The 16,954-nt window shown below is 37.0% G+C and overlaps 1 protein-coding gene across 2 annotated transcripts in view; it reads right to left on the bottom strand.

Annotated features, from left to right (window-relative positions):
* LOC135707286 (probable inactive tRNA-specific adenosine deaminase-like protein 3) overlaps positions 1-16,649 on the bottom strand; it is a 32,173-nt gene extending 15,524 nt beyond the window's left edge. Inside the window, exons 1-2 of one of the 2 annotated variants that reach the window (XM_065229088.1) lie at positions 16,329-16,649; positions 6,849-8,071 (exon numbers count right to left, since the gene is read on the bottom strand). In XM_065229088.1, the coding sequence (XP_065085160.1) occupies positions 6,877-8,022 (1,146 nt within the window). In that variant the 5' untranslated portion in view covers positions 8,023-8,071; positions 16,329-16,649 and the 3' untranslated portion in view covers positions 6,849-6,876. Of the gene's footprint in view, positions 1-6,848; positions 8,072-16,328 lie in introns of those variants that run through there. The other variant, XM_065229089.1, reaches the window with a different exon arrangement.
* Positions 16,650-16,954: the final 305 nt, after the last annotated feature.

Raw genomic sequence — 16,954 nt, 5'->3', positions numbered from 1 at the left:
GAGAAAAACAATTTTCTCATGATGTCCACGTACGGGCGAGGCTTGAATAAGTTCAACGTGTAATGTACGTGTAACGTGTACATTAGGGTGCTTCATTCTGAAAAAAGTGATGAATTTCTGATGGGCCACCCTCCAGTTCGATTCATAGCCCCAAAATATGAACCTGTGCAAAAATTGGTAAAGATTGATGAAGGTTTAGAGGTCGCGCCAATGATTTGAAATTTGTATGGGAATTACTATGGAAGAATTTAAAAAATCGCTTATATCGCTATAACTTTGCTTCTACTTGTCCAAATGTCGAAAAAATTTAGTATGTTATTGCTATGGCAATAAACAAAAAGCCTACAGTTGCTACGCTCAGTTTTGCAGCGTATCAAGAATTATAAAAATGTGAAAAAATGGCAAAATAGGGTAAATTGACAGATGAATATGTACAAGGCAACAACGCCAATTTCATCGCAACAACAACAGGCTTGTTGATCATTGTCATGACAACCACATATATTTTTTTTTTCAACGTTTGGACAACTACAACCAAAGTTAGAGCAATGTAAACGAAAATCAATAATTTCCCATACTAATTCACCAAAATCTCCATACAAAACCCAAATCATTGGCGCGACCTCTAAACCTTCATCAATCTTTACCATTTTTTGCACAGGTTCATATTTTGGGGCTATGAATCGAACTGGAGGGTGGCCTATCAAAAATTCATCACTTTTTTCAAAATGAAACACCCTAGTGTACATGCAGACATTGGAAATGATCGTGCGTATGCGCCAACAGGAGCAATTGTCTTGTAAAGACTAATAGCTATCACTACCACTGGAACCAGCGTACTGCTTTAAATTTTCTATGGCAGACGTTTCCGGCCTACATTCAAATCAGAACCAACATTTCAAAGGGGCGTAATTGCTCCCCGAGCAAAGGATTATACCAAAATAATAACACGTTCTGATACCCGGTTATCAAGATTTGATAACTGAACGTGTTATCATTGTGGTTGAATAAACAGCCAACATAACAAAAAATATAACAAAAAAGTACTCCTTGGATATCACAAAAAATACTGATTTAGTTATCATTGAAAACATCTTGATAACAAATTCTGTGATCCATGCAATTTTATTCAACAAATTTAAAAATAATTTATCAATTTGGTGTTAAAGGCTTACACTGATAACTGATATATGATTGTCAGTGTTTTTTATTCTTACCATGCGGATAATATTAGAAGTTTTGAACTTACCTTGCACAATTTCGTATTCTTTCATGATAATAACTGATAACAAAATTAGTCGAGGTTGATAACTAGATAAGTAATGTGATACCAACTGAAAACAAAATGATATCTGGAATAACAAGACTTGTTCTCAAGATGATATCAGGTTGTTATTTTACTTTGCTCGGGTCACCCCTCCAAATTAGCAATGTTAGCTTGTAGATGAAACATTCCTCTGCCTGTGTCTCTGTGGTGTCATTAACTTTCATGAGTAAGCTTTTTTCCATGATAAATCGACGGCTAAATCCATTGTTTACAAATGTAATTACGCCCCTTTGAAATGTTGGTACTGAAATCAACAATTTTAAAGAAAAAACTCCAACCGTCACTCACGAAGTGTCAAACAAAACAACAGCAGCAACTGAGAAGTTGTTCACAGTGGGACAGATATGCCTACATTTTTCAACTCGTCCAAGAAATTCACAGCATAAGTGTCACAGAAAATTTTGTAATGAAAAAATTTCTTTTTATGCAAAATTTTAACAAACTTTCTATGGAATAGTTGTATTACGTCAGTTTTTCGAAGCACAACCAATTTTTTCCGTGAAATTTTACGATAGCAGCACAACGTCTGTTCAATTTTTAACTGCTGTTTTCTCATTTTTGTGTTTTGTAACATGAGACAGTTATGCTTCCACCGGCAGTGAAGTAATCTGAAAATCTAGGAACTCCTTTAAATTTCCCACTAATTTTCTGAAACTAATGGAACTGACCTCCCCATGAGATTGCTCCAATTTTCGGGGCTTACTAAACTTCTTTCAAATGCTCCCGCATTTTGCTAATGTTCATTAAAATTCCTGATGATCGCGGATCTCCTCTTAAGCTCAATAGTTTTCTATGAAGTTATCGAAATGTTTCTGAAGACCACTGTCCTTCTGTGAAGCTTCCGAAGTTTTTCTAAATTTCTGGAATTTTTGTGCTCCCGCAATTTTCATGGAATTATAATGGAATAATTAATTTAATTCTATGATTTTCACTGAAGTTCTCAAAATTTTTCTAAAGTTCATGAAACTTCTCTTAAATTATCGACACTAATATAAAACTTCTTCAATAGTCTAGACTTTCATGGTGTTATTAAAACTGCCTAAACGAATACTGAATTTCTTTTAAGTTCTCTAGACTGCCCTGAATTTATCAGTATTTTTAAGTAACTTAACTGAAAATAATTGATTTGCCTTGAAGTTTCGACAATTTTCCTTAAGTATTATAACCATTATAAACGCTAACTAATTTTTCCTGAACTTCTATGCTAACTTGGAATTTGTTCAATAATCCAGCAAATTTTCTGATATTTCATAATTCTCTGACGCTTCTGGTGTTTTAGGATCAATCATAGAATTCTTGGAATACCCCATAGTTCCACGGAACTCCTTGTAAGTCGCTACAAATTGCCTGCTTGCTAAAAGTTCTCGCATTTTTTTAATTAATGGAACTTTGTTGAAATTATATAATCAACTAAGCAAAATTTTCGCATTTGTTTAAGTACTTGAAATCTCCGTGATTGGCCTTCTTCAAATACTCTCATATCTCGGATGTTTCTGTATATTTTTATCTCTCGGAGCTTTGCTGAAGTTTCCGGAAATTCCCCGAGTTTCTCGAAACTTCTTTAAGGTTTCTACAATTTCGTTGAAATTATTTGAACTGCCCTATAATTCTCTGATCTGTCTTGATTTTCTCGAAGCTTCCTTAAAGCTCTCAATTCTATTGAAAATCTCGGTTCTGCTCGGAGATAAATGGAATTCCCGTAGACACCTTTAAATTTCTCTGAAATTCTCTGGACCTCTGTGATGTTCCTGAAATATTTCTGAAGTTTTCATAATTCTCTGTACTTCTCTAAAATTCTCGGAAGATCTTAAGGGTTCTCGATTTTTTTTTTCAACACATCATGGAACTATCCTGATTTTTTCTAAATTTACGTTTATAGATCTTTAAACTGCTCCAAAAGTCTGGACTAAAGTTACGGGAACTACTCTTAAGATCTGAAGTTTCCTAAAGATATCTAAATCTAGTTTTTCTGAGATACTTAGAAAAATTTCACAATACCCCTCATGTTTTCTACATTTCTCAAGTTCGCATGAAACCCATGAAGTTCTCTGAAATTCTAGGAATTTTATAAAAGTTTCTGAAACTTTTCGGATGCTAAAATAACCGCTCTAGTGAGTTCTATATATTTTAAGCGTGTTAACGTTTGTTTGTGGAGCTTCCCTGAAATTCTGAGCATCTCCTTTTTTTTCTCAGAACTTTTCCATTCTAGCACTTACTTGGAAATCTCAGGTAATTTTATTTAGAAAAATCAGTAGACACCCTGTGGATAGAGAAAGACGATAAAACGTCACAAAGCAAAGATTGATCAATCTTGAAACAAATTCACGCTAAAAAAAAAGTTGGAAATAGTGACTGATTACAAGAAAAAGTGACTTTAGTGACTTGGCCTTAAAAAATGAGACTTTTTAGTGACTGGCTTGAAAAAAGTGGCCAAGTCACTAAAAAGTGACTCGCAACCAGCCCTGATATCGGTAATGATCCTATGACCTCAACTCGAAAATCTCCAAATATGATTCATCTCTCTAAACAATACGTTATTTTTTTGGAGAAGAAAAGATATAGCCGATTTAATTAAATGGTTCTAACAAACCAGAATGCAAGTTTAAAATGGTTTTGCTTGGTTGATAGATCTATGTCCAACGCATGGTCTAAATCCGCTCCGGAAAGGTCTTACTAATTGATTAAATATGAAAGAATGTACACACCATGGTCATGGGAAAAATAGTTTCAAAAAATAATGCAGTGGGTCTATCAAAAACTACCTTCTAACTGCTTCTCGACGGATATCGTGTTAACAAAATATAGCCAGCTTTCTATACCTCATTTTCTACTGAGCAGTAATTTAACACAGCCTTTTTCAGAAATTTGTCTGGTTTTCTTTACTGCAATTTGGGCTTAGATCATGATTTAAATATTGTTTTAAACCAAAGCCAGTGAGGCATCTCCCACACCTAGACCCTACCTATCGACCCATCAATTCATGAATCAGGGACCAACGGCTGAAGTTCCCGAAGGAAGGCGTGATCAGAGATGTTATGCCTCAGAATATCCCGGCGGCGCCGACTGGAATTGAACCCAGGGCTACAGTATGACCCATAAAAAAATGCGACATGGGACATTTTTTCCAATTAAATGTGATTCCTTCTAAACTGCTGATTGAAACAAACATATTTTTGCTTTCCCATGTTTATTTGACATGTTTTGAATACATTTATTCAATGTGTCCTCCCTGGTTCTCGATCACCTGCTCCAGGCGGGGTCGAAATCTGGAACACACGGTCGTAATATATGACGCTGGCATCGAGTTCCATGCCTTGCGAATGGATGACTTGAGCGAATCCACACTGGGATGGTGGGTTTCACAGGCCTTAGCCTGAACATAGGCCCATATTGAATAATCCAATGGATTCAAGTCCGGGCTGCTGGGGGGCCAAAGCTCCTTCGACCAAAAATTCAGGTTCTCGGTGAGCCAAGCTTGGGTCCTGTTAGAAGTATGGCAGGGCGCTCCATCCTGCTGGAAAACGACTAATTGGTCTTCTCCAAAGTTGACCTTAATCCATGGCATCAGATGGTCCTTCAAAATGCCGATGTAGACCTCCGTATTCACTTTTAGACCCTCTTTGATGAATACCGGAGGCATTTTCAAGCCGTTGAACGCGACTGCTCCGAAAACCATAACTCCTGCAGGATGCTTGGTGGTAAACTTAAATTTTATGTTCTCAGGAACCTCCTCGATCTTCTTCGGCGAAATAAACCGGTCAGTGCGCGTGTTGGACACCGGATCGATGTTGAAAAGTTTTTCGTCAGAGAACACGATTATTGGTTTTTTCTTCTTCAAGATGGAGAGAAGCCGCTCAGATCTCTCAAGCCGCAGTCCCTTAATCCGGTTCGTTATCAGGTGGCGCTTCACTCTAGCCCTAGACGAAGCCTTCAAGTCATCTTTGACCAACCGTTGCATCGAGGTGTTGGAGATATTGGCTTGTTTTGCCAATTTCCGGATCGATCTTACCGGATTCACCGTTATTTTTCTTTTGACCGATCTGATGACCCCTGGAGTGCGTGCCGATCGCGGACGTCCACTTCCTGGCTTCCGTGGATGTGGTCCAGCAAGGAGAGAACGTTTAATTCGATGAACAGTGGACCGGTGGCATCCTACGATCTTTGTTATCTCTTTCACTGACTTTTGGGCGAGAAGCAAACTAGTAACAATTTCTTTTGCGTACATTTTTGCAAACTTTTAAAACGAAAATCACTGTTTTGTTTACATCACTTGACAGTAGAGATTCTAACGAATACACGCATATAAAATAGTGGTAAAAACAGTTTTAAAATAAACCCAAAAATAAGCTGTAATCAATGTCGCATTTTTTTATGGGTCATACTGTACTGGGATGAGAGGCAACACGCTTACCACTACACCACCGCCGCCGCTTCAAATACACTTCCACAGTTATTTTTGTATTCTTTATTTGTTCCAAATTCAAATAAATTACATTTCATTTTAACCTAGGTGCTCCAGTTACTATAGTAACTTACCAGCCTCAATTGTGATCTAAGTGTTTTTGCATTGTTCCTGTCTTGGCAATTCAGTATTTTAAACAGATTGCTTAAACCTGCATCTCAGTATAACAATTAACATCTTAAAACTAGAAACTAACACTAAATCTTATCTAAATATACAGGGCATTAATAGTTGCAATTGAGGATTGCAACCATTTTTGCCTGAAATTATTAATAATTTTGATGGACATTTGTTCTAAAGTCTCAACATTTGAAATTCTATGTACCTAGGTAGTACTGTACCAGGGAGGCAACTTCAAAATCATCTTCAACGTGCACGTGCTAAGCAAGTACCAAGCAGTAAAAAACATTGTCAATACTCAAAAGTATTACCCATCATATTAATGCAAAAAGAGTCCTCTGGCTTGGCTGTTCTTTCAATAGAAAAGGAATCGCTACGAGAACTCAATTTGGATGCTATTGTGCATCAGTTTGCTTCAGTTAAGGCACGTAAAGTTATATTTTGAATTGATTTTAATTTGTGGTCTTACTACGAATACGAAATAAACGTTACTGCAGCTGATGAAAACGATTTTATTGCCATAGGAGTACATATAGGACTGGACATGTTGACATATCACAAACTTGTATGTGTAATAATAAAAAAATGTAGATCAAATATTTAAATTAATTATGTAAAATACTTGCAATACAAATGCTTACGTCTAAAAAACATTTGACAAGGGGTGTAATTTTCATGGTTTGCCAAGGGCGCTGCCAACCCTCACTACGTCCCTGTTTGCAACAAATGTAAAAGCAGTACACGAGATGATTTTCTGGCGCAATGCAACTGGGGAAACAATCTTAGAAGGTTTAGCTTATATTACCTTACGATGACCACATTATACAATCTGTTCATTAACGTTAATGTTATTAACAATCCTGACATTTAAAAAAAAAAGATATGTTTAAAGCTATGGAATTTCGGATAGTTTCTTGACACAGACAATTTAAATGTATACCATACATCATTTTTATTCTCAAGAAAATTAAACAATTTGAAACACTTCATAATGATGATTAAGTCCTTTCGCGCAATGCACTTTGGTTAGCGAACCTAGTCCTCCATTATTTGTCTTATGGTGAAAAAAGACACGCCTCACTCGACTGTGGGTTAAAGCCATCGCACACATTATACATGGTTCATGACTCAGATAAATATCATACCCCGTGCACAGATAAGGTCCATACTTGGCCAAGTTGTCTTCGTGTGGGGAAACATCATCCAGTAGCATGTTTTCAATCGGCTTTATCGGTTGTGCTCCGAATTTGATATCGTTAAATTTATCTTGCAAACAGCGACTGTAATCAGATTCGATCCCACCGAGAATCAAATCATTTTCACCTGTATCTGAATGCGATCGACTATTGTGCCAAACGCCACCGTTTTGGGACACAGCTACATTATCAATTAACACCATTGGACAATGCATCATCGGATGTTTGTTGCTCTTTCCCATGCCGACAGCCGCAACTCGACCGATTTTGGGGTTCACACAGATACCGGCAGGATTGTTTGCATACTGCTGTGTCAAATGTAGACACGCAGCCATAATCTGTTGGTGGAACATTTTTTCAGTATCGCTGAAAACCTTATTTGCGTACAGGCTTTCCATATATTTATTCGGATGAAATTTACATGGCCAATACGCATTAGCTTCATCATATTGCCATCTTAACTTTGGTTGAGAATGAGCGACTTTCTTTAAGGCAACAGTAGTATAGAAACTTTCAACCAACTCACCATCCACCTTCTCTTGTTTGAAATATCTAGCAAGACCAATTTGAACGTCTTCACTCGAAAGACTATCTTCTTCGCCATCAACACATCCTTCACGCTTCAATAGTTGTTCTAACTTTGAAACTTCCGCCAGTATAATCGTTCCATCACGCCCGACACGTTTCAAATGTTGCAACCCTGGAAGCTTCAAGCAACGATTTAGTTCGGGGATCAACTTCGATATTTGTCGTGTATCTCCTATACGACCAACGTAGACATCCACCAATGGTACTGCCTGAGCAAGTTCGTCTGGTAAGATAGTATTTATTGAGGTCAAACACTTTTCCATAGACATTTTAAGTTTTTTCGATTCGGGTGGTAGAACGTTGTCGGCCATTTTTCTGGCGATTTGCATTAAACAGTATACAAACTAATTTGCCGGCTAAGTGCGTATTCGGTTACACCTGTAAGGAAATAGAATTAAGACCCAAATAAAAAAAAACAATATGCCAGAAGTGATTTACCTGAAAAATTTCGAAACGCAAGGTACTTTGATGGCCTGGATAAACATTACCATTTATATTTGATTGAATAACTATTATTTATATGATAATCATTTAGATTTCATAAAATGATGAGTAATGACACGATTTCAAGCAAAGGTTTGTACTATGGATACTGTGTCTATAGTTTGTACCTACCGATAAACATTATCATTTTCCGTATATGAATTACATTAACAGCTACAACAGAACTAGATGCAAGTTAAGGGCCTAATTTTGATTGCCCCCTATGAAAAGTAATGATTCTGTATATGAATTTTCTACTATCTTATACTTTTCACATAAATCGAATTAGGGCCGATTTATTCACCTCCACTTAAGCCTTAAGCCTGGTTAACCTATATGGGTAAACCTGATGTAAGATTTAAGCGGAGGTGTAAAAATCAGCCCTTAATTGTTGGGATCCACGCCTTTTATGCTTAAAAGGTAATGAGTTCAAATATCATTCCATAAAAAGTCACGAATGAACTAATAAGTGTTACAGTGACTAGGTATAATAAAATAAACTTGACGTCAACAAATATCGATACGGTTAGCGATATGTGAAAAGCCATTCATTGATAGCGCCCAATGAAAGGTTCAAATTAATTGACAATCGCAATAACGTTTGCACCAATGATTAGCAAGTGTTTATTAATTTTTACGCTTTTTTACTGAAAGCTGAAAACTATGTCACAGGCTGGCTATCAAGCAATGCTTAACAGGATAAATGATTTGTAATTTCCACCAAAAAGGTTGTATTCAGACGGAATTTAATCAACCAACATAAAACAAAGCCCTTGATATTAGATTTCCCCCCGTACTTGCTTGTTTACTTGTACGCCCAATGAAATCAACCCAAATTTGAGTTCAGTTTACTCATAAATCGCAAAAAGTGCCGGAACTCAGCGATGAGTAAATTTGCCTCATGTTTTCCTGTGGAAATTCAAGAATCTGCCAGAAAATGAGGAAAATTCACGAAAATTTTACTCAGTCTAGAAGCTAGAAGTAGTACACAGTCAATGAGAACAACCCAAATTTGAGTATAGTTTACTCATAAATCACATAAACTGTAGGAACTCAGCGAAATTTGACTCATGTTTTTCCAGGTTTGTCTAGGAAAAAAAAAATACCGAATATGATAAAAGTAAAGATTGGAATCACTCACTCTATTGGTACTACTCTTAGACTGAGTAAAATTTTCGTCTATTTTCCTAAATTTCTTGCAGATTTTAGAGGTTTTCCCAAGGGTTTTCCAGAGAAAAACCTAAGAGGAAGAGGAGACAATACGAACCACTTTTCTGTCAAACGCGAACCAGCTCGTGATTGGCCGATTTGAAGTGCGTAAGATAGAGATAGAGATATATATATAGAGAAAGAGATAAAAGAGTAAGAAGCCAGTTGTCTCCTCTTCCTCTTAGAGAAAAACATGAGGCAAATTTACTCATCGCTGAGTTTCTGCAATTTATGACTAAACTGAACTCAAATTATAACAATAACCCAGATAACACTAGCCCAAATGTAACACTTGCCCGAATTCAACTAGTGCGACGGCCACTAGACCGAAAATAATAATTTTAGGAGGTTTTTCATTATTTAAAACATGAGCTATTCTTTTGGGTTGTAGAATGAAGTGAGGCAAGAGTACGCACTTAGTTTTAAAGTTCATGTATCTTTTTTACCTTATCATCAAATTTTAGTTTATAACCGTGAGTCAATTCCTTGACTATTTGGCCACAATCCCTCCCTCCATGCTCCACTGGTGGGGCAATAGTGCGTATGTTATTAAATGTTTCACAAACGAATATTTTAATCGAATGACTGCTTTCTAAATCAATAACAAATCAAAATTGGACCTTGGATTGTCATATATACGCACATATTATGTGTATGACCTCCGAATGAAGCCGATGAAATATTAAAGTCTGAGCAGCAGCACTTCGACTGATAAGGTTTAATTAAATGCGTTGCTTTCTGTATGAGTTGCTATAAATGTTCTGTATAGAGATTTGTAAGTGATATTTGTATTGCAAACCAAGAATTTGTTTCGAAATGTTTTGAGTAAATCGTCTGAAAAAGATAGATTTTTCATTTTTGTTTTCTGATAATATCTTTTTCGTAAAGCCTAATGTTCAGCCTACATTTTTTCCTATACGGTTTTGCTCTACACTCGAAGTTTTTCCAAGTAGGATTGATTGAATAAATTGTGTGCCAAAGTAAATACACCCTTGTGAAAAATTTAGCTTGTTTCCAAATGACCCCCGTGAAACATAATTGTTGTAGATTCTTTGCGCATGATATCGGCTTCCATCCATGCTGAGTGAACCCCCACACTGTCACGCGCAGTCAGCATCAGCAGCAGGCGGCAGCTTACAGTGCTGCTAGAAAAAAAGAATAATGAGCAGCTCGTTTGGTTAGCAATCAGTAATGACTAAATAACTTTTTCCACAAGTGTTGGATCGTTTTGCGGTCTTCTAAGAAAAGTATCCTTGTAAAGTTTTCTAGGAAGAAGTTCGATTGATTTATTTTTAGAAGACAATGGGTGACCTCAACAGATTTTTATTTGAAAAAGTAAGTTTTCCCATAGAAAATCCTATGTAAATTTAAAACCGCTGGCGCTAAAATATAGTTCCAGCGAACGACCTGAAATTTTACACAGTTATTCTAGGATCCAGAAGGCTCCCGGAAATCATACTGGAACTGGAACAATCTTAACAGAACTCAAGACCACAAACTTGTAAAAATCGTTAAATATCGCCAAAACATAACTAAAATAGGAGCATGGCCAATATAGGAGCGTTTCCCCTACATGATAGCCTTTAGGTGGATTTTTTAAAACACACAATATTTGTCTAGTAAGCTTGTGTTCAGTAGAGGCTTGAATCCCACTTATAATCAGTGTACGGTACATCATTTCGTTTACCAGTCTTTCGAGCCAGTGCGTACTTTTGCCACCTGCGTACCTTGCCCCGCTTTACTCTTATGACGATGTAACTCCAAAGACTCAATGTGCTCGTATAAAATTGAAACTTTTATGACAAATTTGGAATCAAGAACCAGTGATATATTTGTAATACAATATGAACAATTTATGACACGTTCGTAAATCAAAATGTAAATGATCAGGAGCAGGGAATTAAAAGTGTCTATATCATAACAAAATGACATACGACATAAAGGGCGATCGGTAACGGCAAGCAACAAATATAAAATTATCTAAAAGTTTGTTTGTAGCAAACGCGGATAGCATGATCGGATCAATTGAATTACATAAGAACAATTTCGCCAATTACACGTATCATCAAGTGCTGAGATTTGTCATTGTCATTGAATGACTTCACACGATATTGACAACATTATTTTTGACATCGTCACTGAAAGAATTGTGTTAAAAATGTAACATTATTTCCTATCACCGAAAAATCGAACCAATCATGTTTGACTATGTTCTCTACGGACGCTGTCTTGCTCGTGTAGAGCACATAAAGGATCTCGGCGTTACCTTAGACTGCAGACTCACTTTCAGAATCCACTACAAAGACATCATCGCCAGAGCTAATCGACAATTGGGCATTATTTTCAAAATTGCCGACGAGTTTCGTGAACCGCTATGCCTCAGGTCACTTTACTGCTCGCTTGTGCGATCCTTATTGGAGTCAAGTTCAGTTGTTTGGTGCCTTTTCCATGCTAGCTGGATCACTAGAATTGAATACGTTCAACGCAAGTTTGTGAGATATGCTCTTCCTTTCCTCAACTGGCGTGACCCAACGAACTTGCCACCGTACGAGGAGCTTTGCCGTCTCCTGGGAATCGAGCCATTAGAGGTGAGACGGACGGTCGCTCAAGCTATGTTCGCTGGAAAGCTGCTTACGGGTGACATTGACTGTCCAACACTGCTGTCACAGCTAAATATGTATGCCCTGGGGGGTCTCTTCGTCAACGCGACTTTCTGTTTTTGGAACCACGGAGCCACTGTACCACAACAAGAGCCAATTCGAGCAATCAGCCGGCAATTCAACAACAGTTAAAATAAGTTACTTATTTTATATGTTCGACTTCAATGTATCAGCTGACGTGTTTCTTTTCCGTACCGTTGACCGTAACTATTTAGTTTAAGTTTTATTCATTTAGACAATAATTGTCAGTTGAATTTTTTCAATAAACAATAAACAATTGATTTTCAAAAAAACCTTCGTCAAAATCTCTTTTATTTCTTCGTCAATGATAAATAAAAGTTGAATTTCAAGCATTCTGTGTCACATTATTGTCATCCAGGCAGTTAAGGATATAGATGCTTTTTCACTTTAACGGCTCCATTGATTTGTTTTGCAAAATTTATTTAATTTCGTAACAAATTTAGCTAACAACAAACATTGCACATGTTTGTCACTGACAGGATTATCACTGACAATTGACATGGTTTCCCTTGAAGATGACTTTTAGTTCGGATGAGCGACCAAAGCTGTTTTGTCAAAATCGTCGTCCCAAGTAACACAAATTCATAGAATTATATGATTTGAGTAGTAGCTTTACTGAAGATCCGAGAGATGTCGCCCCTTCAATGGTAGGAAAATCATTTTTGCAGTATGGAGAATATCAGAAAATCCACGATTTGTGACTAAACATGTTTTCACATAAGGAAAGAAATAAACGAGTGTTTACCTTATTACCATAGTAATGTGCTCGTGCAATTTTTGTGCATCTAAAACTGCTCATAAAAACGATAATGAATAAAAACTGAACATATTCATGCATTTCCAAACGGTTTCCTACCATTCACATACATTCGAAAGTGACTGGCCCTCTGGATGTAGATGATGTCAAAAACAACAAAACATGTTTAATTATGTTGAGTAAACTACTATACAGAGAGAGAGAGAGAGAGAGACAGAGTTACTTTTACCAACAATCAATACGAAAGTAATTGCTTATAAATTGGTTCATTACTTGACCAGCCCATTGGTTCCAAGTACAAGCGTACCCCATTATCGTACTAGTCAAAATTGATTTGTCTTATAAATATGACAGAGTTTAATGAGGGGTCGTGGATTTTCCATTTCGAGGGCTGCTTCAATTAGCTTGAGACCGAATGTAAGTACTTCTTGAGCCAAAAGATTGAGCATGTTTATTCGAAAACCACTGGTCTTAGTGTTAGTCTATGCTTTGATTCAGTTGTATCAGAAATTTCTATAAATGTAGGTTACTCAGCTAGTGTTAGTCTCCTTCTAGCGTTCCGATCAAGCTATGCTGCATAGAGAGTTTGTCATGACAATCATTGCAAGCGTTTTGATACCCTGATCAGGAGTGATCTTTAGTAGAAACATGCAATAGGTATAGATAAAGTTCGGATTGTACTTAGTAGTAAGGAAATTAGATCTCAACCCTATATTCCAATTGATAACGCATAATCTTATTATCTCAAAATTTACGCAACCCGATTTGGGACTGATCTTCGAATATAGGCAACAGCTCCTATTGACCAAACCTTTACTTTAGAAAACAGAACCACCTCTGAAAGATCAGTGGTGGTACGAGTACTGGTTCTTAATATTTTATACTTTTCGCAATGAACATAGTGAAGACACACACAAACAAACCGCCAAGGGGCAAAAATGTCCTGACATAAATATCTGAACTATTTTCCGCCAGCGACAGAACATTTTCGCACAAGAAGTGGTGCGCGTAACTTAAGGTGATTCGCTGTGACATCCTTATTCTTGTGACCACTACGAAACTTTAAGTGCACAAATATCAGCTTATACGACACGTGCAACATTCAAATTGTTACTCTATGTTTGCTGCATTGCAGCATACATAAAGTAGCAATTTCAAATGAAATGGGGCACTGATTTCCGAGATTTGTGCAATTCAAAATTCAAAGTGGAAGTGCATGTATAGCCTACGTGGTGGCCATTTTTGGACTCTACAAGGAATCACCTTAAATCTATGTCATGTAGAATGTTGCTGATTTCTGGCTAATGACTGCATATATTTGACGTTTATTGCATGAAAACCTCGCTGGAACTACAAGATACGAGTTTGCACCAACTACTTTTAAGCATAGATGTTCAAATTAGGCGTGAATAAGTAATTTGATTATATTGTCGCGCTTATGTCAACTTCTCATATTTGGTGACGGTCAAAGCGCGCCGCTCATAAGCGCGATGCAACCCCGCCGATAAGGATTATACACAGGTGTGTAACTTTGATAGGAGCGAATCCTGGATAAAGAGCCACCGTGTGTTAAGTCAATGGGCGCAGTCGTACGGCCATAAACAAAAAAAAGATGGTATGATCCCTTTTTGAGAAATTATCCTGCCACACACAATATACTGTCACAAGAAAGCTTCCGGCTATAATGAAACTGTTTGTCCTATTTTTTATCTCCACCGTTCGCTTGAAATGTTGCCCATACATGACTGCCCGTGTGCTGGCTCTTTTGTTTTGCTTCGAACGTGGGGTTGAAAAAAAAATGTACGTTTGCCACCACTGTGAAAGATTTTGTTTTTCAAATACCTATGGTTAAAAGGCAAACTTTTTATGTCAATCTCTTATGGCGACAAGCTCCAATTCGGAATAACTTTTAATACTGGAACTAATTGCAGGATCTGCTAAATGTTTATTTAGGATTGTATTCTTTAACACCGACGCCGACATCAAAGCACAAAGTGATTTACATGTACATGCCTATAAAACCATAACAGTCACGTCTTTGTTTGATTTCCTATTCTAATGGGACTGTTATGCGTTTATGGGTAGTGTACATGTTTACACTAAAGAGACTGAATTGGGTAAAGTGGTTACATCTTATCCATTTGACTGGTCTTCTGCTCGATTGGAATAACTTCTAGATAGAGCTAGAATTAGGGCCTAACAGCTTTTGTAAACAATGACTTCTATCGATGATTTCTAGAAATTCAGGGCTCGCCCACGCAAACCAATATCCTCATCGGGTAGGGAAAGACTTCCCCTATCCGATGGTTATGTTGGTCTGCGTGGGCGTGCATCGAGTTCCTAGAAATCATCGATAGAAGTCATTGTTTACAAAAGCTGTTACGCCCTAATTCCAGCTCTATCTAGACTTGTCCTATGACTTTGATAGATAATCGATTGTTCCAATTTTGAAAGGTCGTCTCTTTATAAATTCAGCCTCTTTAGTTTACACCACATTGACCAAAGACGCCCGACATTCGTCATCGGGATTTGATCCTAGGATAATACTGATTGGATCAGCTTACTAGATTGAATTTCACATGTAAATGTATGTTCATATTCGACCTTTTCCTTTAAAACGATTGGCCAGCTCGATATTCGGTGTAGCACTAGTTAATATAAAGAATATTTTCCTAAAACAAACATCAAATTTGTCAACATAAATAGATTAGTGTATTTGAAAACTTGAGAGCGAATGAGTAATTCTCTTTGAGCAATCGGCACTCAAGCCAATATGAAAATTTTAAAATATCGCATTGCGCACATTATAAGTACGACGAAAAGTGCCGAAACGCTAATAAAAGTGCATTTTTACGTTAAATCGTATTGCATATTGTTATCGGCGCTCTTATTCCTTGATTCATAGGGAATAAGTGCGCATTTTGAAGAGTCCAGTTAGAAATGCAAAATACATTATTAGTCAACAATAAGATCAGATTTCGATAAAAAAAATTCTTAGAGATCTACGAGCTTTCGTCTGAAAGCCCCCCTAACGCTGCTGCCAAGCATACAAGGGTTAGTTAAACTGTAGATTTCCTACGAAAAACATCAATAATTGAACGAATGATAAACAAAATTATGGTCGAATAGGGTAAGATAGAGATGACCTTGGAACATATGGAGGCAAATGTCACAGAATAAATGGATTCGATACGCAGACTTAAATATTATATTTAACTAGGTACCTACACCCGGAAAAATCATAACGCGGTGCAACATTCATAGGCAAAATGTGTTTCGTACATAAACTATGATTTTTCATTTGAAAATCGCACGTGCGCCTTTAGAGCCATCAATTCAGATGCAACAGGTCACAACGAATCTGCGATGTAATTATCATTTTTGGCATACACTGAAATGTAAGCAATAATTCATTTAGATAATAATCAAAACAATCTTACTTAAAATTCCCCGCTTAAATTTCGAATTAACTTTCATCAATGACAATATAACTTGCTTTGCTTACCCAATCAATCATCATAAGCACAGACGACGTCGTCTGCGTCGTCACTATCGAATGAATGATCTAATCGAAGCACAATGCCTGGTCCAACCAGGCTCAACCTTCACTCCGGCGCAATTCTTTCCATGTCGGCGTATATTTAGTTCAATTTTAACCGAACCACAATCGAACTAATTCTGCGAACAGCTTCACAAATTAACTAGAAACTATTAACACTAGGAAGTCCTTAAATTTAGGGTATTTATTTTGCTATCACTATTCCGTGCTATTATTTTTATCAATGAGAATGACAGCTGGCAAACGTACTCGCATTTTACGCATTTGCTTTTGGATCGCTCTGTCGTTGTGTTCGTGATAACGTGAGCGAAAATTCACTGCCCTGTCGGAAAACACAACTACACACTAATTTCAAGTTACTCATTTTGCAGATAACCCATTCAAAGGCAAAATAACATGATGCTCTTTTTTAATTGCAACTTATGAAATACTTTATAGCGTATTGCATGAACATTTTTATTTATTAGCTGTGCGCCAACGCTTATAAAACAACGGTCTTAAGTTAAATCTTGTTGATGTCTTCGGAGCACTTATTCCTCGGTTCTTATGGAATAAGTGTTCCTGAGAAACCA

The sequence above is a fragment of the Ochlerotatus camptorhynchus genome, unplaced genomic scaffold (genome assembly GCF_037179485.1).
Source record: "Ochlerotatus camptorhynchus isolate MF236.1 unplaced genomic scaffold, CSIRO-AGI_Acam_v1.1 ptg000307l, whole genome shotgun sequence".
Taxonomy (NCBI): domain Eukaryota; kingdom Metazoa; phylum Arthropoda; class Insecta; order Diptera; family Culicidae; genus Ochlerotatus; species Ochlerotatus camptorhynchus.
This window is presented reverse-complemented; position numbering and strand designations above follow the sequence as displayed.